General features: G+C 35.2%; 1 protein-coding gene across 3 annotated transcripts in view; it reads left to right on the top strand.

Annotated features, from left to right (window-relative positions):
- Window positions 1-26,972, top strand: part of LOC150108435 (uncharacterized) — a 292,118-nt gene that overhangs the window by 249,775 nt on the left and 15,371 nt on the right. For 2 of the 3 annotated variants that reach the window (XM_090390777.1, XM_090390776.1), the window contains 2 exons: window positions 2,804-2,848; window positions 17,181-17,503. In XM_090390777.1, the coding sequence (XP_090246903.1) occupies window positions 2,804-2,848; window positions 17,181-17,503 (368 nt within the window). Of the gene's footprint in view, window positions 1-2,803; window positions 2,849-17,180; window positions 17,504-26,972 lie in introns of those variants that run through there. The other variant, XM_090390778.1, reaches the window with a different exon arrangement.

Raw genomic sequence — 26,972 nt, 5'->3', positions numbered from 1 at the left:
TCCTGTGATGAAATGATCAGATCTAAAACTCTTGAATCCTCACATACCCCTCCTTTACATACTAAGATAATTGTCTCTCAAGAAATTTATTTTTCTTATTCCCAAGTGCTATCCTTTCATTCCAATCATACCACCTTTTGCTTATACATTTCTTCATCACTACCCTCCACATTCCCAAGACTATAGCAACATACAACTAAACATCTCTTCCTCTCAATCTTTGCTCGCACTACACAGCCTCAAAACTATTGCCACTGTTTCTTTCTTTCATGCCTATCTTATGTAGACATAATTCCCCTACTATCATCAGTAACACTCTCCCTTCCCTTCTTGTTCTTTTATCCTTACAAAAAATACTATATACTTTGATTTCTATTCCCATTGTGATATTGTATTCATTCAACCATGTTTCACTTATTTCAACAATTTTTGGATGAATAAACTGAATCAGTGAAACAATTTTATCTTCCTTATTTCTGATACTCCTGGCATTTGTAAATAAACACAGCAGTTCGCTTTTAGATTTATAACCAGTCCTATCCAAGCCATTTATTGGTTGTGATTTCTCCACCACACCTATCCTTCCCCCAATAACTTCACCACCTCTTCTCCCATATATCTTCTCACCTTCAATTACTCCCCACCTACTAGCCAATCTAGTCCATCACTGCTTCCCCCATATATCTCCACTTTTGGTTATCCCCCCCCCATCCCAATCTAGTCCATCACCGCTTCCTTCATATATCTCCTCACTTTAAATTACCCCCCCTCGCTACATCCCAATCTAGTCCATTTCTATGCTGACCACACACATACATTCGCTACTACTTCCAACATTGATTCTCCCTGTTCACTTCGATTCCCTGCCTGTTTCTCTGTTCCTGTAGCATGCCCATGTTCTCTTTCACAGTACTACTATTTGCATTTATTATCATCCGTTCCACTTTCCTGGTCTTTCACTTCATCTCCTACTTGTTCTGATCTCTTGCTTGCATCACACACTGCACTTCATTCTAGCAACATTTTCTCCATTTTACTCACTCAACACTCATTTGCAAAAATCCATTCTTCTCTCAAATACATGTCACACATCTACAAACTGCACTCCCTTCTCCTCACACAGCTCTTCCAGCATATTATTCATACTTTTCGTTTTCCATCTCGGATCTTCATTATCATACCTTACCAAAACACTGACAGCACAGCCTTTCTCACTATACTGTTATTTTCACTATTCTCAACAATCCTAACATTCTTCTTATGTCCAACTAAATCATTTGTTCTCACAACTATCACTAACTCTGTTGCTTGTTTCCTCTTCATATCCAAAACATGAATTATCTTGCTCATTCTTCCTGCCAGAAAACAGACCTTATGGATTCTCTTATTAACCAATCCTCTAATAATGGAATCTCCATACACTGCTATTCTTGGATCATTCAACACCTCTTTTTCTCCTTTTTCTTTCATTCTATCTATTTGCAGTCTTTCATTTGTTTCCACTAAGCGTCTAATATCACTTCACATATTCTTCATTTCATTTTGAACAATTCTTTCTTCAAATCTTGCATTCTAGCAATTTCGCTCTATCATTCCCATAGTCTAGCTCCCTCTTGTTCTGCCATACCCTTCTTCCATTTTCTTATTCCTACTTCCTTTTATTTCCATTTCCATATTACTTACTTTCATTCCTTTTATTACATTTGTTTTCACTCCCTCTGTCTCACTAGCTTTTATTCTGTTATTCACACATTCTTTTGCACCCACATTTATGCTTTCTTTCCTTCAGTTTGTTTTGCATTCACTTATAACTTATAGTCTAACAGAATATCACACTTTCTACAAATCCATACTTTCTCTCATTTTCTGTTCAGTCTCTTCATAAATGCATCATTCACATTTCGTTATGCATACATGTTGCACTCCAGACATTGACCCAATATTTGAAAAGTTTACACATCATTAATAGCATTTGATTTTCACACAACACAGCATGCAAATTTCACTCGTACCACCATCGTGTTCCATTTAAGGCAAGATTCAAGAATTCAGTAAAAAAAAAAAAAAAGTCAGTAACAAATCCACACAGCCCAACATTCACACGGGTACACTAAGCTAAGAATACACAATATCATACAAGCAATATTGCCAATTATTACACAAAATAGCACACCTTTTTCAGAGCTCTTTATCAATGACCACATACATTGAGGCCTTCTCAATGTATAACCGAAAGAAGATGCAGAGCAGTAGTTCATAAACATTGGCAGTACGACATATAGCAAAGGTGAAATTTCAGAGAAGATTAGAAAAAAAAAGTGTTTTTTTTTTTTAAAGTGGAATGATTACAAGAGGGTATTGAATGATCTTGTGAGAGAATTAGTAATTAATAGCACTAAAGTTGAGTTGACATTATGCTCTATTAGACTACTGAAAGCTGCATGCTTTCATTACTGCTATATTTAGTAAATAGTTAATTCTTTATTCATATTCTGTGAATATGTAATTAGTGTCATTATTGTAATGGAACAGATAGAATTTGAGAAGTAAGAAAATGTTGCTAATACAGTATTCATATATTCTGTAATAAAATTTTTTGCTGAAAAAGATTTTATTACAAGGTTTATTAAACTAAAGGATACACTAAAATAAGCACATATTAATTATTTATTATTGATTTATACATCCACCATAATGTAATATATTGCAATGATAACATTAATGTCCTCACTATACTGCAACAGCTGAATGCTAGAGCGATACAGTATTGTCTATTTTAATATTAATTTTTTTAACTTTTCAGGAAATATGACATACCAAATTCCTCTCCAGATGAATAACAATTTATGTAAGTAAAAAAAAAATATGATAATAATTTTTGTATGTGATAATAAATATGTAATAAAGTTATCTTTCTTCTTTCTCATCCATCAGATTGAGTCCCATATGTGCAAATCTTTGTCATCTGGTTCTATCTCTGACCATTTCTGTCATCTCTCAGAAGCTCAGTAATTGTGACCTTTCCTTCAGAGACTGTAGCCCAGTTATTTTTTGGTCTGCTTCTTGATCATCTTTTTCCAATGATTCCATTCAAGACTGTAATCTTTGAAAGGACATTCTCTGGAGGTGTCCAAACCATCTTAATTGCTGTTTAAGAATTTAAAATTGCCAAAAACTCCCCTATGAATAAATTTATATATAAATGAATATAAATATTTATGCAAGAGATGTTCCAGGAACTTTATTATTGTAAGTTGCATACATATTTATATTCATTTATATCTCATCTCATCTTCCTTTTACCCTCTTTTACCTTGCGGTGTTGAGGGTTTATTAATCATCGGACCTCAAACCATTCACAGGATAAGGTGGTCAGCCCTACGCCCTGGTGTATCCTTTGTCCGTAGTGTTGAGTTCTCAAAGCCAGTTTGCCTGCTTTGCAGAATGAAAAACTCCAGGATAAACTGGGGGAAAAAACCCTACTGTCCACACCCAAGACCGACTAACTTGGCTATGGCTGAGGAAGATCCTTCAGCTCCTCCCGTCTCCGACAGGAATCGAACCTAGAACGCTCCTTCCCCAGGCATATGGTTGCAAAGCACACAGCCACTAGGCTAACTGTGTGGACATTCATTTATATTATTAAAATAAATTAATATTTATTATATTACTGTAAACAGGAAAAAATCAACACATTGAATTATATCTCTTTTTGAAGGTAAGGTAATAAATACTAATTTCTTGTAATAATTTCACTTGCATTTATAATTGGTAAAATGAGTGGGCATACATGTATATTAGTAAAACTGTCTTGTAAATAATAAAGAATCAATGTCAAGCCTCTATCTGAGCTAAACTGTAGGCTCTAATATACAAAGATTATTATTATTATTACACCCTCCATGGAGTCAACAGACTCATCATGAGAGGTTCATTCAACTGACAACATATTTATCATATAGAATCTTAAAGTCCTTAACATTGCTTGCATTGACAACACACTCTGGTAATACATTCCATTCATTCTGGCAAAATCTGAAGAAAGTATTGATAGATCCAGTTAGGGAGATATGTAGTGGAGTTATCAACAAGGATTAAAACAATTAGAACTTCATGGTGGAGTCAGTGCCCTTGGAGAATACAGAGGAAAGTGAAGAAGTCTAAGCTATGGGTAAAAGAAGCTAAGAAAAGACCTTTGGTAAAAAAAAGAGAAGATAAATATCCTGTACATGGCAAAATTCTGGGGGCAAATGAAAAAAAAAACAAATTTGTATAAATGGAGAAAATAGTACTGTCAAAGTAATCAGGAAAATGATAAAGGTGACATAAAAATTGAAGACAAAGATATTCTGGATATCTCTCTTGGTAATTACCCTGAATGATTATTAAATAAAATAAGCAGCGACCACATTGGAATAAAATATTTGAGAGGAACACACATCAATATTTCAGGAAATAAAAAGCCATCAGAAATCTGGAAAGACAGCTGGAGCGTATGATACTATTAATTACACCAGCCTGGTTGGCCGAGTGGTTAGCATATCTGCTCTCCAACCAAAAGGTTGCGGGTTTGAATCCCACCATGGGCATAGGTATTTGTGATTGTTCGTGGAAATACTAGTGTTAGTGGTGGGCAGTAGACGGCATTGGTGTAGATGATGTGGTTTGCTGTAGTTGTTGGATTGAGTGGTGGAGATGAAGAGTTGTAGAGTAGGGGCCTTCCCTTGATGAGTCTTTGGAGGTGTCATGTAATAATAATTATTATTATTATTATTTTATTATCTTCTTTACCTTCATGGAGTCACAAAACTCATCATGGGAAGCAACACTAGTCAATACAAAGTTTATCATGCAATGCATTAAACTCATCCACCATTTGTGCTCCCACTACCACCTCTCAAACAATGCATTCAATGCTCCTACCACTTTTCATGCAAAAAAACTTGCTGCTTACCCTTTTACTCACTATTTCCTTTTGTAACTTCCATGAATGAACCCTTTTCTTTGTTCCTTCCCCTTGTTCTATCATATGAAAAAATCTCCTCAGTTTTAATATGATAGTAACAACAGCTTAAATGTCTCAATTCCTCCCCCTTCCCACTTATCTTCTATCCACCAACTCTGCATACCCTTGGTCTATTATCATAATCAACATTAATTGAGATATAGGCTCTTTACATGTTGAGTGATTGGTGAGTGGAATGCATTGCCTGAGAGTGTGGTGAGTGCTGAAACTGAATGGGTTAAGACAAGGTATGATGATATTTTTGCATGAGAGAGAGAGTATGGATTTCATGCAGCGAGTTCTTTGACTGGAGGTCAGATACTAATAATAATTTTTTTTGTCTGTGAACAATTTTATGTTCATCTATGTTGGACCTATCAAGCATGTGCAAAGATGTCTGCATAAGTAAGGCTAGATAAGAACATTGATCTACAAGTTGTCCAACTGTGAGATGCAGACTACAGACAAGAGTATACAAAAAAGCATGCTAGTAACTTATGTCTGTACACAAATGCTAGGAGTATCAGAAACAAAGGAGTACTGTCTTGAAGATATATACATATATCTCATATACAAGTAGCCAAAAAGATGCTAGACCCTATTAATAAAAATCTCTGTATGAGAGAAAGATGTTGAAAGTTTTTTACCTTGGTTCTACTATACATTAAAGATACCAAGAAATTATATATTATAATTATATTGAAGTGCTTCAACCTTGGTATCTCTCCCACTGATAAGACCTCAATAAAGGTCAAAACTGGTCTGGGTAGTAGCCCCTTTCCATTATGCATAGCATTTTACACATCCAAAAGTGTGTGTGTGTGTGTGTGTGCTTTGCATTATGGGATACATACTAATGCAAGTGATGTGAAGTCATTAGCCTCTATATACAAATAGTTCAGACCTGATTATATTTCGCATGCAAAACATTGTTTAGCTTCCTTGGGTAAAGGATTAAAACCAAGTATATAATTTCTTGGTATCTTTAATGTATGATGCAAAAGTGATTGTTCAACTAATGAGTGGCCATTTTGCTCAAAGCTATCAACCTGGTGTATGCAACATTGAGCTCGCTGCTACCTTTTCAATGAATGAAGAAACTCAGGTGTATGAGGAGGTACAGGAGCAGTTGCACAAACTGAATAAGAATTCTACAGTAGGAACTGATGGAATATCAGCATGGATGCCAAAAAAGTGTTCAGCTGAACTGGCTATTCCTCTGACCAGGCTATATAATTTGAGTCTGAGAAAGGGAAGATTCCACAGGAGTGATAAAAATGTATGGTAATTCCATTGCACAAGGGTGGTGCAAAGACTGATGTAGCCAAATATCAACCTATCAGTATCTCTGGAGTGGTGGTGAAGATTTTGAAAAAATTGATTACGGCTTGCATACAGAAATGAGTTGACAGAGAAGCTATACTTTACAATGAACAGCATGGGTTTGCTAAGGGAAGGTCATCTTTCAGCAACTTGCTCACATTCTATAATAATGTTACCATTGAGTTAAGGGGAATGGATACACTATGATACTTTTGAATTTTGCTAAGGTTTTTGACAGAATATAGCATGAAAGACTGCTGCATAAATTGGAGAATATGGAATTGGATTATAAATTATTGGCATGGATAAGAAAATGTGAGTCTCCAAGATTTAAAGTAACCAGTGGTATTTACTAAAAGAAAGCGCCTACTAATAAAAAGCGAATATACGGACACTTGGGCAGTGCCCATGTCTTTTAAGTAGTGCAAACTAAGGCAACTTGGGGATGCTGAGGATTGTATTCTTGTTAAGTTTTCAGATCAACTTACGAAACTTTAATAGTTTCTACTGCTGATATGCAGTACTTGCAGAATGATTTCAAGAGGCTGGAATTGTAGGTATGTGAAAATGGCTGTCAGTTCGGTATTAGTAAATGTAAAGTCTTGCTCCTTGGCATCATTAGCTATCTAATGTCATATTATATTGGTGTGATTATGCTGAAAGAATCTGATGAGGCTATGCATTATGGAGTTTTAGTATACAGGAAGTTTAAGTTCAAGAGTCATATAGAAAAAATTGCAAGTACAACTCATGGAATAATTGCATTGCTGAAACGAAAGTTGACATGTAAAGATAAGTAATTTTTTCTCCTTATAAGACCTCATTTGGACTACTGCACGCAGGTGGAACACTGATTATAAAGACAGATTGAGAATTTGTAGACTGCAAACAGGAGAAAGAGGAGTGATAAGATTGAGACTTACAAACTTCTGAAAGGGACATACAGTATTTTAGGAGATTAAATTTTTCCTTTTATGGAGGGTGGGTAAACGATATGAGGACATTTTTGGAAGGTGAGAATGAATGCTGTCAAGCGAAGGGGATGAGAGTTAGATTATTTTCTCATAGAGTAGTGCTTGATTGGAATGGATGGCAATTGGATGTGGTGTGTGTGCAAGCAGTGTGAATGAATTCAAGAACAGGTATGTCAGCTGGTGCGGATAGTATGGCTTTCCTCGATGAGGTCTCTCTTAATAATAATAGTGATAGTAATTATGCAATATGTTGGCCAGAGGGCAATTATATGAGGTAGAAGTTCGTCCTGAAAATATCATCAATTGGGACATTTGTGAAAATGATAGATATATCAAACCAATTAATAAATTATGATGCTAAGCATAATCAGGATGTTCTTAATCCTATTTATGAAGTGCTGTGTTTTTATTGTGTGTGGATGGTTGGGTGGGGAGGGAGTTGACTTGGCTTGGGATTTATTGATGTAAGGACGAAAGAAGTCATTCTTATCATCTTCTCACAGATTTAGGTCCAATGGCCTGTTGTAGTCTCATTCCATCTTTTACTTGGTCATCCCTGACTTCTATATCCTCCAACTGGGTGGTAGTGGAGTATTTTTTGAGTAGTCTCGAACTGTCCATTCTTTCAATCTGTTCAATCAAGTTCTTTTGGTATTCATCTACTTTGTTCAATACTGAGTCTATTTTTGGTTCTTTACATATTTCTGTGCTTTTTTATCCAAGAGAGTATAGCCTGCTTTCCTTCATAGGAATTTCATTTCTTCAGTTTCTATTATTTTTTCTTCTGCAGTTTTTATGATCCATAATTTACTTCCGTTCAGTAGAGAAGGTTAGCTAAAACTTTGTAAACTCTTATTCTTGAACTTCATTAAGTTTAAAAATATTATTGATCATTCCTGTTATCTTTAAAAAGTTTGAAATCAATGTGAGCTTCTTTTATATATGATACAGCACATCCAAGGTATTTGAAGCAGTTAATTTGTTCTAAAATTTTATTTTCAATCAAGATTTTACTTCTGACTGGAGATGGTTCTTTAAAAGCCATGATTTTTGTTTTGTCTGTTGATACTAAAATTAGATTTTTACTGTAAAAACTGGGTCAATGCATAATTGTCCTTTTCAGAAGCCACTTTCTTTTCTACAAAGTTTATCTTCTATATATGATTTAAGTTTTGAAATTCCAAATGTTTTAGCAGTTATCTTTAAGGAGTATATTAATCATAAACATTAAATTTAATTTAATTTAAATTAAACAAAAGGGTATTCAGTATACTTCCACAATCCAGTTTAAATGCTGGTTTTATATTTTTCTTCTATCTCTTGACTATTTCTTCTATATAGACATTAAATAAGAGTGGTGACACTGGGCATCCTTGACAGACCCTCTCTGTTTATTGATTTCATTCTGTAACTTTTTTCACTTTGATTCTTACAGCTATTTGGTTGTTTTGATATATGTTATTATATATATATATATATATATATATATATAATGAAACCTGTGGTGAATTCATCACTAAAAACACACGTACTAACCACAGTAATGACTATTTAATTCGTAATTTCATCCCAAGTATCTTGGGACATCATCAGTACAGTAGTTCAAACAAACTACGAATAACATACAGGTTAGGGTGCATGATTACAATGGAATCTCAATATGCATACAGTAATGTGTTATAGAAGTAAATTAAATATAACTAGAAAAAAAAAAAATTATATAAAGATTATTTTACACAATTTTGTATGACAATTTCCCATACTTTAGGAATAGTAAGAACATCGTTGTGGTTTAAATTTGGTCTGTGTAGTAGGACTTCAGCACTTTCTTTATATAAACGTTCATATTTATATAAAGATCTGTGTAAAAGTTTAGACTTCTCCCAATAGACAGCATGGTTTGGAATTTCAACTCCGTGTTGGGAGAGACCAAATTTCTGCAGTTTGAAAAGACGAATGTGGTCTTGAATGTTCCGAGATGCGTTTCTGAACAGACCTATCTGTCTGACCAACGTAAGACAATTTGCAGGAGCATGGGATCTCATAAATGCCAAGTAACATCAGAGGTGAGAGTTTGTCCTTAGGAGAAGGTAACAAGTTATAGATTTGGTTGATAGGTTTGTAAGTGGTGGCAAAATTGTATTTCTTCATAATTTTTGAAAGACGCCTTTGATATAAGATATGGGAATTCTATGGACTTCTTCTTTTCTGGGTTGATGTGTGGGAAGGTGACTGATGATTTTTTTGAGTTAAAGTTTTAAGATTATATCCATTTAGTATAGCTGTATTTTTGATTATTTCTAGTTCTTGGTTTAGAGAATCTTCAGAGGAGCAGAATTTGTGTGCTCTGGAAACTAGTGATTTAATGATGCCAAATTTCTGAGATGGATGATGAGCAGAAGAATTGTGAATGCAGTGACCTGAAAATGTAGGCTTGCGATAGACAGATGTGGCGATGGAACCGTCTTCTTTTCTTTGAAAGTGTAAATCCAGAAAGGAGATGCCCTGTGGAGATTCTTTTTCTAGCGTAAAATTGATGTGAGGGTGAAGAAGATTTATTTTATCTAGAAACAGTTGTAATTCCTGTTCGGGATGATCCCAGACTGCAAATACGTTGTCAACATATCGTAACCAAATTTTTGGTTTGGGTTCAAAAGTGAATATTTTTTCTTCAAGGTGTTCTAGAAACAGGTTTGCTAAGTTTGGTAAAAAACATCAACTCAGGAAATTAAACAAGTTACTTGATGAAACCTGCTCCTTAGATGAAGAAACAATTAAAAAACTCAAGACATACCATGCTAGACCTCCCAGAATTTATGGCTTACCTAAGCTTCATAAAATTAATGTTCCTCTCAGACCCGTCATGGATTCTATTAGCAGTCCAGCTTACAAGTTATCAAGATTCTTATCTAACCTTCTCCGTCCTCACATAGGCCACTCAGTCTCTTCAATCAAAAATTCCACAGAGTTTCATGCAAAAATAAAAGACATTCAACTGTTAAAAACTGATTTGTTAATTAGCTTCGACATTGTCTCCCTCTTCACGAACATTCCCCACAAAGAAACAGTAGAATTATTAACTCAAAAATTTCCTTCTGATATAGTTGAATTATTCAAATTTATTATTACATCCAGTTACTTCACCTGGAAAGGTCAAACTTACAAACAAGAAGAAGGAACAGCAATAGGATCTCCTTTATCACCAAACTTAGCAAACCTGTTTCTAGAACACCTTGAAGAAAAAATATTCACTTTTGAACCCAAACCAAAAATTTGGTTACGATATGTCAACAACGTATTTACTGTCTGGGATCATCCTGAAAAGAAATTACAACTGTTTCTAGATAAAATAAACCTTCACCCTCGCATCAACTTTATACTAGAAAAAGAATCTCCACAGGGCATCGCCTTTCTGGATTTACACATTCAAAGAAAAGAAGACAGTTCCATTGCCACATCTGTCTATCGCAAGCCTACATTTTCAGGTCGCTACATTCACAATTCTTCTGCTCATCATCCATCTCAGAAATTTGGCATCGTTAAATCACTAGTTTCCAGAGCACACAAATTCTGCTCCTCTGAAGATTCTCTAAACCAAGAACTAGAAATAATCAAAAATACAGCTATACTAAATGGATATAATCTTAAAACAACTCAAAAAAATCATCAGTCACCTTCCCACACATCAACCCAGACAAGAAGAAGTCCATAGAATTCCCATATCTTATATTAAAGGCATCTCCAAACGTCTTTCAAAAATTATGAAGAAATACAATTTTGCCACCACTTACAAACCTATCAACCAAATCTATAATTTGTTACCTTCTTCTAAGGACAAACTCTCACCTCTGATGTTACTTGGCATTTATGAGATCCCATGCTCCTGCAAATTGTCTTACTTTGGTCAGACAGATAGGTCTGTTCAGAAACGCATCTCGGAACATTCAAGACCACATTCGTCTTTTCAAACTGTAGAAATCTGGTCTCTCCCAACATGGAGTTGAAAATGCGGTCTATTGGGAGAAGTCAAAACTTTTACACAGATCTTTATATAAATATGAACGTTTATATAAAGAAAGTGCTGAAGTCCTACTACACAGACCAAATTTAAACTGCAATGATGTTCATACAAAAATTGTCATACAAAATTGTGTAAAATAATCTTTATATATATATATATATTTTTTTTTTTTCAGTTATATTTAATTTACTTTTATAACACTTTACTGCATGCATATTGAGATTCCATTGTAATCATGCGCCCTAACTGTATGTTATTCCTAGTATTGTTTGAACTACTGTACTGATGATGTCCCAAGATACTTGGGATGAAATATTTACGAACTAAATAGTCATTACTGTGGTTAGTAGGTTAGTACATGTGTTTTTTAGTGATGATATATGTTAGTGCAGCAAGCAGCTGATTTGGAATGTTTAGATTCTTGACAACAGTCCACAGTTTTTTTCCTTAAGATGTCAAAGGCTTTCTGGTAATCTACAAATGCGATGTGTGTTTCTATGTTGAATTAACAATGTTTTTCCATTAAGATTTTTAGTGTAAAACTGAGTCAATGCACAATTATCCTTTTTCAGAAGCCACTTTATTTTCCTCAAAGTTTATCTTCTATATATGATTAAGTTTTGAAATTAATATTCATGCATATAACATAAATTGGAATGATAATTGCCTTATTCCAACTTTCTGGGATTTTTCCTTGCTGATTTATTCTTCTGTAGTTTCACAGTATTATCTGTTTTTATAAATTGGAATGATAATTGCCTTATTCTAACTTTCTGTGATTTTTCCTTGCTGCCAGATATTGTTAAATAATTTTAAAAGTCATTTGATGAACCTGCATGGTTAATAAGTTCTATATTAATTCCGTCTTCTCCAGGGGATTTTCTTGCTTTGCTTTGCTGTATTGCTTGTTGGATTTCTTGTAATGTTATTTCTTCCACTGTATAATTAGTAGTTAGCATTATAACAGTTTTAGATTCATTACTATCTTGACATAAGTTTTGGAAAAGGTCCAGCCAGGTTTTCTCTTTGACTATTTCAAGTTTCACATTTCTTAGAATTTTGTATGTATTTGGCCTCTACACTGTATGATCTCTTTCCAGTTTTGCTATGATGTTATCCTAGGTTTTTTTATTCTTTTTCCAGCATACTTGTTTTGCTATTTCTCTTTTCTATTTATAATTAATTTCTGCTTCCATTTATTTTATGTTTATCCATTGTTTATATGCTTCTTTCTTGTCTTCGATTATTGCTTCAATGTTTTCATCCCGATTTCTTATTCTCTTTCTCCTCTTCCATTTCAAGGTATTCTGTTGCTTCATTTATTAATATTTTTTTAAATTATTCCATTTTATCTCTATATCATGATTTTCTTTTATTTGCTCTAGCTTTTCCATTTATTCTTTCAAATAAAGGTAGTTAATACTTTTATTATCCAAGAACTGAACTCTAAAAGATTCCTGGAGATTTATCTTGGCACTGATTTGGTTAATTTTATACCATCTTGGGGATATTCTTAATTTTCCTTATAATAATGATCAGATTCTATTTCTGCACTTCTAAATATCTGGTATCTAGTATCACATTAGCTGTTTTCCTATTAGCTATTATATAGTCTATTATACTTTTTAGGACACTTGAAATAGCTGAAAATGGCAGGTATGTCAAACTAACTAATAAATTATAATTTTTTAATATGATGTTCTTAATCCTATAGGGTCTGCCTTTGTTAGATAAGAATGTATCTACCAATCTACCAAAGTGACTAAATGACTGTGACCTGTGTTATATGTTTTTCCTATCCTCATTCTAGTTCTTATAGCAAGCTCACCACTAATCTTTACTTAATTTTCCCTTCTCTCTCACACATGTACGTAACTCTTTTGTCTCTTATCAAATTAATATATTTCTTAGGATCTCTGCAGTCTTATTGGCCTCTCTATGCTCTAAACGTCAATTTATCACACAACAATCTGCTGGAGTTCACCCTATAAGTATTAACACATTTATTTTTTTTTTGCTGCGCCAGCTAATACCTAGGATAGAAAGGATTCTTGCTCAGGGCAACCCCTTCAGAGAGAGAGACAATGATAATTTGATCAAGATTAATCTTATTCCTCCGCTTGCTTATTTCTTTCTCACAGTTGTGGCTCGCTTAATATATTTATACTCATGGGTTTATCCCGCTTAGTTCGTTGATGAATTTATGAGCGGTAGTTTTGAATTCATATAACATAAGCAGATCAGGCAAGTACATGAATGAAACAATTTAATGAGCTTAAAGGTGATACACAATAATACAATTCAAGCAGGTTAATATGGTAGCACTCAATTTAGTTCAAAGGCTCTAATTAATTTGTACTAATCACACATACTAAATTGCAAATAACACTAATACAATCATAAAGTATAAAATTCATGGGTCATCATCATGCCATTCTGATACACGTTGCCATCAGTTAACACAATAGCACAATTTACACATTAAGTTTAACATAATCAGATATCTACTCGGCCTTGTGGGCAAACAAATCTTAACACTGTTTCGGACCTATGCCTAGTTGTAGGCTACTCTTACAGTCCCTTAAGTTCAGTCCAAATATAAATGTCCTCACAGGGAATTGACTCTCTTCTATAACTGGAATTAGTATTTCAAAAGTCTACATTACCATCTCTGTCCTTGAATTCTTAAGACTTGTTCCTGCCTTGTCTGGTCATCAAGGCCTTCAATATAGTCGCTTTAGAGGACATCTTCCGTAGATCTGTGCGAGTAGAATCTCCGCGGGAAAACTGGGAGGTGGCACTAATGTCGCCTTGAATGGACGGCATCAATTTAGTTCCTCCGTCGCACAACAATGCACAGCTATCCTAGAGCACGGACATAGCTTGGCCCAATACGAACGCCACGACAGACGAACTAAATTGCCTTCCGCGACTGGCCAGGAATCTTCCCCGATGACGAGCTCAACCACTGTCCGAGAGATCAGGAACCAGGAATAAAGATCTGGAATCGTGCTTGCAAGGCCTTTTTGTTTAACTCTTTCCTCTCGGCAAATCTCAATCTTCACGATTCGCGCCAACGCGGTCACGTGTGCTAACGTTGATCACCTTAGCTCCCTCTATTTTTTTTTGCACGTATGTCTGCCTTCCTTTCTTGGAAGACGCTTAGGTTTCCTTTTCCAATACTTCTCTCCCTCCCCTCTCTTTCATAATGCAGGATGGCAAAAGTGACCCTTGAACCCTGACTCATGGGCCTTACTAATTTAGTATTAGAGACTGGCTTTTTCAAATGGATTTGCCAGCTTACATGGATCTCTATATCTGGTTCATACTTAATACAGATTATATATAAAATATGAAAGCTTATTATACAAATTCATGAAATTCCTAAATTTTAAGTGTTTTGTACTTGTAAACAGCTTACACTTATCCTATTGCCAATGTTCCATATTCTCTGCCTTAGTTGTATTTAAGGTTGTGACCTAAATATTTTATAATAAACATTTCATAGCTTATTCAGGACACAACACCTGTGTAGAGCCTGGCAAGAAAACTTCCTCTCTTCTGTTTCTATATACTGAAATGCCAATGATTTATCAAACTTAATCTTATGCAGAGCCTATTTCATAATGCTTTCTGCTAGGATGACTACAACTGATCAATTAACTTTGCTTTTATTAACTGCCTGTGGTTTATATGGGGGGGGGTTTAATTTTTGATTTTGATTTGATTTATATGGTGCAATGACATCAAAGGTCATACTTCATCAGGACACAGGCTACAGGTACATATGGTAAATGGTTAGTAGGACAATTGCAAACATCCATGCCCTTGGCAGGATTTGAACCAGAAGCCTATTGGCTGGAGAGCAGATACACCAACCACTCAGCCAACCAGGCTGGCTGATTGGCTGGTGAATGACAAATAGTATGTAGATCTGAGATAACCTTAGGAGTTGCATCTATGATCCATTTCCATTGATGCCATTGTGGCTTAGAATCCATCACAAGCAAATATTAAAGTTGAGGGCCTTCATTTGATATACTAATTGTAGAACATTCTAGAGTACTGAAAATGTGGATTGTACATAAGAGAATAGATGGCCTGTAAAGAATTCAGTTGGAATTCTGTATAAATCATACATTTTAGGCAGTGGTTTTCTTTTATGTGTTGAAGTGTGGGCAGAGGGAGTTGCAATATAAGATTATCAAAGTCGGTCTGAGTTAATTCAGAATCTGGTGGTAAATAAATGAATATATTGTAATCAGAAATTCCACTGAGTCGAAGATCCCTACAGTTTCAAAAGCTGTATTACACTGGATGTGCTGAAAAGAAATATGGCTGCCCACAAAGATAGTGACTCTTCTGTGAGCAGCCTCCAGTTCTCTTCTTGCAAATAACACTGAAATGCTTTCAAGTCTTACTGGATTTTAAATATCTCCTGTAAAAAAAAAAAATTAATAATAATAAAAAATAAAAAAAAAGTTTGTTTTTCTGCACAATCTTGATCCCATCAATATTTGAGCAGAATCCACAATTCCACTGTAAGAATTTTCTTATTCTTTTGGTAGATCTATCCAATTTTTGAAAGACTGAGGACACTTTTTTTTTTTTTTTTTGAGTTGTGTTTGTCATTTGATTTCAGGAAGTATGAATGGCCAGTTTTAATTGCTTTCTCTGGAAAAATATTTAATACTTCATCAGTTATACTGTATTTAATATTTTTAATAAATTTAAATTTATTAAATTTAATTTTAATGCATAAACTAAATTTAATACATATGGATGTATCCTTTTTGATATTTTCTTAACTGCCACATTCTTAGAATGAGAGAACTTCAGGGAAGATACTGTGGTGGCAAACTTCCTCTTTACATCCTGATATATAATGATCTGTTCAATGTTGGTCTTTTTCATCCTTCTGACTTTGGCATGCTTGGGAGTAGGCTGTGAATGGTCTTCCTCACAGTTGATGCATTTAGGTTTCCTTGCAGAGCAAGATTTATTATTATGATGTTCCTTGTTGGAACCAGGTCACCATACATACATACATATTGGAATTCAATTCATATTTGTCACTCCTTGATCTTCAAGTTCTGAAAATATTTCCTCATCTGGAAAGGTAACGAAATCCCATTTTGATATCACACCTTTAGAATGGTTGTGTTTTATGAGATGTTACTGTTAATTAGTATTCCTTCCTATGGATGCTACTTGCAGTAGCTTTTCCAAGTTTGCAAAAAAAAAAAAAAAAATTTTTTTTAAATGATATTTGACAAGAATTTCACCTGAACATCTTTTTCCAACTGCTTTGGAAGTTTCTGTCAATCCTTCTAAACCCTTTCCTATTGGCCATTTGTTATATACATCTCAGACATTTTTTGTTTCTATAGTATCCATATTTCAATAGATCTTGTGAGGGCAGTAAAAAATTTGAGAACAAAGAATTCATGCTCAAAGGGATTTATGGTTTATTGCCAGAGATCCCTACCACTTTCCATATCTGAAAAGTGGTAAGGATCTCTGGGGAAGAAGACACTACAACACTATTGACCCTTGCAGGCAAGCCCACTGGCAATTTGATCCTGGCCAATACCTGTCCAGGATCACTCATTGTGCCAGAGCAGAGACTGAAGTAGTGCATGATTACCAGGATCCCAGTAATCACATCCTGAAAAATACACAAAAAAAAAAGGATAAGTAGAAAAAAGAATACAGGGAGAAAATACATAAAAAGAGAAAGAAGTGAACAGTTACAAATTATTACCCTTTAGAGAGATGCAATAATAATCCTAATAATAATAGTATTATGATATATTTTGTCTATATACAGAATGTTAATTTTTTTCTTTTTTTTCAGGCAGAAACTCGAAAGAAATTCCCTATATTGGAGATAAGATAGATGAAGTTGTTATAGTTTATTCTCGTGATTGCAAAGAACATAATCTTGTAGTTAAAGCCTTTTCAGATTTTCTAAAAGAATGTTGGTCACTGAAAGTAATATTAGATGTGGATCAGGAAAGCATAATTGCAGTGAATAGACAAGGATGGATTTTAGAGCATTGCTCCTACCACTGTGAGAGATATAATCCACAAAATTCTTTAAATTTTAAAAACAGAGTCTTTCTTATTATAGAGTCTGAAGGAGCAGTCCGACGTCAGAGATCCCAAATTCAAAACAGAGTAAGTGTTTAGTATGCATTTTTTTTATTGTTCATTGTTCAAAAGATATAAAAAAGTTAAAAGGTTGTTTTGTGTTCTAGGATATCATATATTTATTCATCTGAAATATCCATAGTTAATTTTGTTAATATAATTGAAAACATATTTTAAAACTATAATGACTTGAAGAGAAAATGCAATGCATTTTATGGTGGCAAGTTTTCCAGTCAATTTGTTTTCAGCATGCATAGTTCCCAAAAATTTTGTAAAAGATACTTATTGTATTCTAAAATTTTAAATAGTTTATGGAATTCAGAAATAACAATTTTTTTTTCTTTTATTATTATTATTCTTCTTATTATTTTCCTGACCTCCATGGAATCATAAGACTGATCATGGGAGGTCAGTACAACGTCTATCATACCACTCCTTAAACTTATCCACTGTCTGCACATTCACCACCCTCTCAGACAATGCATCGTACCTACCACTCTTCGTGTAAAAAAAACTTACCTCTTACCCTTGTACTCACCACTTCCTTTTGCAACTTCTGGGGGATGGCCCCTTGTTCTTCCACATGAAAAATCTTCTTAGTCTTAACTTAACCCTTCAACAGCTTAAATGTCTCAATCATATCCCCCCCCCCTCCATTTGTCTTCTATCCACCAAACTCTGCAATCTGCATGCTTTCAGTCTGTCCTTAAAATCAACATTGTATAGTCCTAATATCATTTTTGTTATCTATCTCTGCACCTTCTTCCAAGGTTGCTTCAACCCTTTCAAATCCTGGTGACCAGATCTGAGCACCGAAATCCAGATAGTTTCTTCTAAGTTTTATACAATGGGACCACCACATTCTGACCACAGGAGATAATGTCCTCAACATTACAGCAATTCTCTGAGATGTCTTCACAACCTTTGTAATATGCCTTTGGCACTTCAAATCTCTATGCACAATCACTCTGAGACCCATGCTTCCTCTACTACTAGTATAACCCCACCAAGTGAGTATTAAGTATTCGATCTGTGGATCCCAAATTTTAAAATTTTACATTTAGATGCATTAAACTAACAACTCAATTAGTTTGTCCACATTTCCAACCTGTTCAAATCCTCTTGAAAAGCCAAAATATGAGAACTATTGCTAATAACCCTCCCAAGCTTACCATCATCTACAAACAACTAAACATCTCCCTGTAGTCTTCTGATAATATCATTTACATAAAGATTGAACAGCAATGGGGTCCAGTATTGAACCCTGTGGAACTCCACTTGTAACCTTCCCACTTCTTGATACTGCTCCACCATATACAACTCTCTAATATCTACCAGAGAGCCAATCATCAATCCAGTCTAATAACGTAATATCCAAACCCATACATTGCAACTTAAAAATCAATTTGTTGTGTGGCACCTTGTCAAATGCCTTTGAAAAATCCAAAAAATTAATGCTGTATGCCTTACCACCATCCACTGTTCTTGTTATTCTATTATAAAAGGTAACCAGATTAGTAAAACAAGAGGCCCTTGTTTAATCCATGCTATCCTGCATAATTAATATTATCATCCCCTGCCCAATTCTGTATATGAGTTCTTACAAACTTCTTCAAAATTTTAAGAATTACAGAAGAAATACAAACAAGCCTATAGTTTGATATGAAGTCACCCTTATTCCATGGTACTATCTTTCCCTCCTTGACAATGTGACAGATTTCACTCTTCAGGAATCTGTCACATTGCAAGGCTTTCATTAAACAGCAAAGTTAATGGCACAGTCATTACAGCACATTCCTGTAAAATTTAGTGAAATTCCATCTAGTCCCCCCACCTTATTAACATTTAACATACTCAGTATTCGGAATACTCCCACTTCTAACACTTCATCACTCATTATCCTTCTAGCATTAAAGTCTGCAGTACCAGGATCAAACACTCTAATAAGCTGATCATTAAATAGCTCAACTATATCATCTGCTTTGGTTACCCGATTCTCACCTCCATCCAGCAAGGTAATCTGTCCACTATCATTTTTCCTGCTGCTCATCACATAGTGAAAAAACTCCTTAGGATTCTCCTTGGATTGCAATGCTAGTCTCCTCTCGTATTTTAATCTTTTCTCTCCTTACAATACTCGTCAATTTCCTAAGCCTTATATTGTTCATGCAACTGTTTTCCACCTTTCTTCCATAATCTCTTTTTCTTCTGCAATTTCCCTTTTATTTCTCTCATTATCCATTTGACTCCAAATTGCTGTCAACTTTTTCTTAAGCATCTTCCATGCACTAATGGAAGTGCATTAGTGTTATATATTTATCCTCTAAGTCTGAGTGACTACATGGTCGCTCTCACCAATGTGGAAAAGTATGTCATCTCAGTCACAATCAGATCTTCTGATGCTATGACCAAATCCAAAACTCTTGATCTTCATGCCACCCCCCCCTCTACAACTTGCTGCCTAAGACAGCTGTCCCTCAAGAAATTGAAAAATTCAGTTTCCTTATTGCTATATGTTTTCTCTCCTCTGTGAAGTTTATCACCATAGTTGAACTCTCGCATAATAATCACTTACTTTGCACTTGCCAAACTAATTTGCCTAAACATTTTTTGCTTATCACCAGTTATATTCCTTGGTTTTTAGTAACATCCTTGAGAGGGGCACAATTCATCTCTTATAATGGTTAACACTCGACCACCAGTTTACTCTCCCTATCCTGCTGAAACATGCTATATCTTTCAATTTCTATACCTGTTAGATCCTCCTCAGTTAACCAAGTTTCACTGATGCCAACAGCCTTTGGAAAAGCTAGTCAATCAATGCCACAAACTCATTCCCTTTATTTGTAATGCTCCAAGCACTTGTATACAAAAAAACCAGTGCAGTGCCATCATTCTTATAGCCATTATTATTCCCATTATACCTCACCTGTCTGTAATATAGTATAAACCCTCTCATTTTTCAAGCCACTATCCACATGAGGTCATCCCTTCTACATTCCACCTGTATAATTCTACTTTCCGTGTTCTGATACACCCACTTTCTTAGAAAACAACAGTCTCTTCAAATGCCTGCACCTTTCTGCATTCAAATGTAATCCATCTCTTGTATATAACTCTCTTCTATCCTCAAATGTACTCCATGCATCTACATATTCCAGACCTCGTTTCCTACACATTCTTGCTATCATCTCGTTATCATACTGGGGAAACACGCTTACTATCTTTCTCGGGACACATTTCTGCTGCACTATCTCTAACATCAACCTCAAATCTTGCACTACACAAGTCATCACTACCTCTCCAGTCAATTCTCCCAATCATTACTATCATTTCCTCTGCATTTTCACTCCCCTCTTCACTGCCAGTGCCACATACTGTCTATCATTTCACCAAGCAAGCACTCCATTGGAACTCTACTCTGCACACCTCAAATCATCAAATCTCCACACATGACACTCAAAACAGTTCATTCATCCTTCTCTCACTGTGACTTTTACAGCATCCAATCTCTCCCTCTCATCTCTCTATCCCTTGCTTCCACCCTCTCTCGACTTTCTGCAATTTCCTCTTTTTCAGTCTCTCCCTTGTTGTTTGATGCCATTCTTACACCTACTTTCATTCCTCTTGCACTAGCCAACTTCTGCATGCTCCTAATATCTTAATTTACCCTCTTCACTTCACCTACCACCTCCTTTCTCAGCAATTCTATTTCTTTCTCTCTCTCTCTCTCTCTCTCTCCACATTCTGCTTTCAATTTACATTCACACATAATCACGGTCATCAGACAAGCCGTCTCTATCTGCTGCACTGCCCAACGTTAAATTCATGTGTACATCTTTAATATTCTCTCCAACCTTCCACACACTATTGGTATCCATAAACTGAATTTCACCCATTTCTGAAGCACTGTTTCTGCTGCTAATCACCCCCACACCCCTGAGATTGAGATACTTATGTCTCCCAGCACCTCCCACTGCCTACCTTTCATGCACACATAAACATTCCCATTCTGCACCTGCCATTTTTTTATACAGCAGGATGGGAATGTCTTCGTAATATCTGTATTCCACAATCCTGATATCATTTTTGACACTCTCCTTTGCACTCTCTCTCTCCACTGCATCAGAATCCCCATGGAAATCAGGAGACCAAACTGCGTGCATTAGTCCAAGTGAGGTCTTATCAGGACCTTGTAAAGAGACAAAATGACTTCCTTATCTTTATATGTCAAGGTTCGTTTCAGCATTGCCATTATTCTCTAAGTTGTATTTACATTTTTTGTGCGTGACTTGACATTTATTAACATTGAAATGACAGCCCACAATTCCAGCCAATCAAATCATTCTGCAAGTATTGCATATCAGCAACACTCTCGATTACCCTACCTATTTTTGCATCATCAGCAAATAACTATGTCACATGTCATATGTAATGTTTTGAAATGTAAACATTAATTCCATATTTTAATTTTTATAACTTCATACTCTTCTAATTCTTTCCTTTGTTTCCATTTTTACTCTTTCATGTTGTCATTGTGTATGCAAATGTATGGGTCTGCCAAATCTTTTTATTCTGTCATCAACATACAATATCTTGCTATTTTCTTTAATTTCTGTCATTTCAGCATTAATAAATGTAAAGCGATGCACTTTGGTGTGATTAGACATCCAATGTCGTATTATTTCTTTTGTTCTATTTCTGTTTCCAGTGATTTCTTTTATTTCTTATGATTTCTTTTGTCCTGTTTCTAGGTGACTTTGTTCTATTTCTAGCGACTTTTTTTTTGTTTCTCATGATTGCTTTTGTGTTATTCCCTGTGATTTCTTTTATAACATTACATAAGTCTACACAATATGCTCAAAAATATGATCGCAGAACATGACAAGCTGGTACCTAAACTAAAACAAATGAATTAGATTTACAGACTAGTAAGTTGAAAAGCTGATTGACTGTCAGATAAGTATCAGCAGGAGTGGTATCCCAAGGAAAAGAGGAAAGGTCATTAGTGGGGTGCCACAGGGATCTGTTTTGAGACCATTATTGCTTAACTTATATATTAATAACATTGAGACTGGCTTAACTGGAGATTTGCAGCTGTTTGCCAATGATACAAAGTTGGGAAGGACTACAAGATTACATTCCACCTGTATAATTCTACTTTCCATTGCTAAAATTGTAAGAACATCCCAATGGATTATGACGATAATGAGGAGGACATTGACATGCAGAGGCAAAGAGGTTATAGTTCCCCTGTATAAGGCTTTGATCAGGCCACATATGGACTACTGTGGCAGATCGGGTCATGCAATTTTAAGGGGGGATGAGAATGTATTGGAGAACATTTACTAAGTTAGTTTCAGATCTATGGAATGTTAGATACGTGGAGAGATTGAGGAAATGCAACTTACAAAGCCTTGTGAATAAAAGAGGAAGAGGGGATATAATTGAGACATATAAGTTAGAGAGAGGTTGTTATCAGATTAATGTGGTGAAGATATTTCATAGAGTAAATGGAGGCAAGGGTAGAACTAAAGCCCATCCTTGGAAGCTGTATAAGGGAGACTGTGAGCAGGAGAAGAAGAAGAAGCAAGTTCTTTGCCTGAGAGTGTGGTGAGGACAGAAACAGTGAATGGTTCAAAGCACAGTTCAATGATCTTTGGGCAAGAGAGTATAGACCTCCCACGATGAGTCCTTTAGCTCCATAGAGGTCATATAATAATAATCATAATACGGGTATGGCATATGAGCCACTTTAATGTCTAACCAGACCTGACAGCAGTGGATCATGTACAATATAAAGGTGTCTATAAGATTTTAGGATAGCAAATCCCATTCTTCCACCAGAGCAGACTTTGGCACAAAAAGTGACTGTGTGCGCATGTCTGGACAATTCATTGGAGAGAAAATTTATCACGTGAAAAATTAGTCACGTGACAATTAATTGCAGGAAAATTCACTGCAAGAAAATTTGAAATCCTATTTCGTGTGATTCCCATATATGGAAAAAAAAAGAAATCTTTTATGTATTATTTTGATTATATTTAACGTTCTGAAATTTTTTATTCTGTATAAAAATATTCTTTCTTTCTTAGATACTACACACTCTGTGGATGGAATATTAATTTTTACAAAACTGAGATAGGGTGGTTAGGGAGAAAGGACACCATATTTAAGAATATTTAGGAACAACAGATATTTGCAACTAATACTTATAGTTAACTATTTACATATTCCTATTAACTATTCTATTAATAGTTATTAGGGAGAATAAAACACTGTATTTAAAAATAGTTCGGGAGAAAGGACACAATCTTTAAGAATATTTATTCTTCTAACCATTCACTATTTTTTTTCAGTTTTGCGCATTTAGACATCCATCCAGGCATGATGTATTTTTTATCTGAACAAATTCAGGTGAGGTGTTTCAGTTATTGAATACACATGTATTTTGAACGTCACTGCACTTTTAATACATAGTAAAGACATTTTGTATGCTGCTATCGTTTGCAGAGCTAGTTTAAGATAATAGGTGCAATTCTGAGCAATTATATTAAAGAAAATGATAATAAAATTACATAAATGATATCATCATCATCAAATTCCTGCCATGTACCCACAAGGGGTGTACAGGATATGATAGTAATACATGAAAAAATTATATCATTACCGACTTCCTATCTACAATTTTCCTCCAAATCAGTCTGTTACTTGTCAAGACTCCAACATTATCAGATCTTCTATTTCTATCGTTTAAGGCACTTTGTACCATATCAATCCACCTATATCTTGGTCTTCCTCTGGGTCGTTTTGCTGCCAACCTGGCAGAAAGCACTTGTTTTGCTAATCTTTCCTCGCCCATTCTGTTTAGGTGACCATACCACCTGAGATGGCTCTGCTAACGCATTCCTGGACGCAGACAATGTCAAGTTCTTTCCTAATATCCTCATTTTTAATATGATATTGCCATTGATGCCATCTGTTCACAGCTATAATCTTTCTCAGGACTCTCATATCTGCGGTCTCCAGTCTTTGGTCAAGTGTTTTACTTCTGACCTAGCTCTCAGATCCATAAGTCAAAACTGGTTTGAACACTGTCTTGTATACAGCTAATTTAGTGTTCCGACTAATTTCTCTCTTATTCCATATGAATTTATTCAATTGACTTCCTACCATACCAGCTTTGTTCATTCTGTTGTCAATTTCCATATTTCATTTACCATCTTCACTAAAAATCATGCCTAAGTAGCTGAAATGTTTTACTTGTTCCACAGATTCTCCATTCACAACACAGTACACATTTTCAATAATTCTGCCTATTTTCATTGTCTTTGTCTTTTTATTGCTGACCTTCATACCATATCTATTACACCAGCTATTCAATTTAGTCAGAGATTCTTGCAGACTTGTAGCAGATTTATTTAGAAGTATAACATCATCCGCATAAAGCAAAGAGCTGACATTAACATCTCCAATTTTGATATCATGTTTAATACCAATTTCCTTCATAATGTGATCCATATAGATAATGAATAACAGAGGGGATAATATACTTCCTTGTCTCACACCAGAATTAACATTAAACCATCTTCCTGTACTTCCTTCAATTCTAACTGCTGACTTACAACTCAAAAAAGTATTGCTTGATATAATGCCCCATTGACACCAATAACTGCAGCATACTGAATAGCTTCTCTCTTTTCACCTTATATGCCTTTTCCAAATCGACAAAACTTAAATACAGATCTTTGTTATATTCCCATGCTTTCTCAACTATTTGTCGTAAAGTGAAGATCTAATCCTGACAGCCTCTATTTGGCCTGCATCCAGCTTGTTCTTCATCAAACTTTTCTTCCACAATTCTTCTCAACCGTTTCTCAAGTATACTTGCATAGATTTTGCTAGGAACACTCAGTAGGGAAATACCTCTGTAATTCTCACATTCAGTTTTATTTCCCTTTTTATATATGGGTACTATGAGAGCTCTACTCCAATCATCGGGAATTCGTCCCTCTGTCCAGGCTTTCTGAACTATGCAGTGCAGCCACTATAAGACTCTTATACCACCATACTTCAGCATTTCTGGTCGAATATCATCTACTCCTGCTGTCTTTCCACATTTCAAGCCTTTGATGGCTTTTTCTACTTCAAGTATGGATATGTATTCCTGCCTGCATGCCTAGTCAGTGTTTTTTACCACTGTGCTGTCATCACTGCTTGTTTCATTTAGCAGTTTTTCAAAGTAATTACTCCATACTTCAAGGATATCTTTTTCTCCAGTTTTCATGTCACCCTTATCATCTCTAACTCCTTTTACAGCACCCTTTCCTCCATTCCTAAGCTTCTTCAACAACCTCCAGAATATTTTGCCACCTTCTTGATATTTATTTTCTATATTCTTGCCAAAGTCCTCCCATGACTTTTGTTTAGCTAGTTTTACACAGTGTTTAGCATTCTTGCATTTGTCTCTATATTCTCTAAGAGCACGAGCTGACTTATTTGACAGGAACTTTTGATATGCTTTCTTCTTTTCCTTCACTGCCTCTTTAACTTCCTGTGTACACCAGGGAGTTCTGATTTTTTTACCCTTGCAGACAACCTCACCACATGCCTCTCTGGCAGAATCAATCAATGTTTTCTTCAGAGTTTGCCACTGAATCTCGAAGGTTTGATTCCTGTTCTCAAACACTTTCATTTTTTCTTCAATCTTTGTGTATTTTAGTCTACAGTTCACATCTGAGAGCTGCTCAACTTTTATTCGCTTTAAAACTTTCTTTCAGGTTATTCTTTTCAATATGAAATTCAATTTTATCCTGCTCAAGACTAAATAGTGATCACTTCCAATTTCAAATCCTCTGTACACTCTGGCGTCCTGCACCAGGGAAAAAACATCACTATCAACAATAACATAATCAATGAGACTTTTCTTATTCCTAGCCTCTTCTCTCCATGTGAATTTGTGCACATTTTTATGTTGGAACATGGTGTTAGTAATAACCAGTCCATGTCCTGAGCAGAAATCCAACAGATATTTGCCATTATTATTAGCTTTGCTCTTTTCTCCAAATTTTCCCAAAATATTTTTGTATGTCTGATTATCATTTCATACTCTGCTATTTAGATCCCCAACAAGGACCAACTTTTCCTTTTTCATTGTGTCAGTTGCTTTTTCTAAAGCCTCAAAAAATTCCTCCACTTCTACCTTAGTAGAACCTTCTGTGGGACCATAGGCACAAATAAGTCTCATTGTCCAGTTCCCCATTCTCATATTTGCCCACATTACTCTACTTGAGACTGACTGCCATTCAAGAAGATTAGCCTCGTATTTTGTGTTGAATACTATGGCTACTCCTTCTTTTCCTTGATTGTGATTGCCTGAATATAACATTTTGTATGTATTGCTCAGAAAGATCTCACCAGTTTTGGTCTTTTTTGTTTCAGTCACCCCTATTATGTCGATCTGGTACTTATCTAATTCCTCAGCTAGCTCCATTTC

The sequence above is a fragment of the Typopeltis vanoorti genome, chromosome 3 (genome assembly GCF_054136105.1).
Source record: "Typopeltis vanoorti isolate ZY-2024b chromosome 3, IOZ_Tvanoo_1.0, whole genome shotgun sequence".
Taxonomy (NCBI): domain Eukaryota; kingdom Metazoa; phylum Arthropoda; class Arachnida; order Uropygi; family Thelyphonidae; genus Typopeltis; species Typopeltis vanoorti.
Note: the sequence above shows the minus strand (reverse complement) of the source record. Positions and strands in the feature narration are given on the sequence as shown.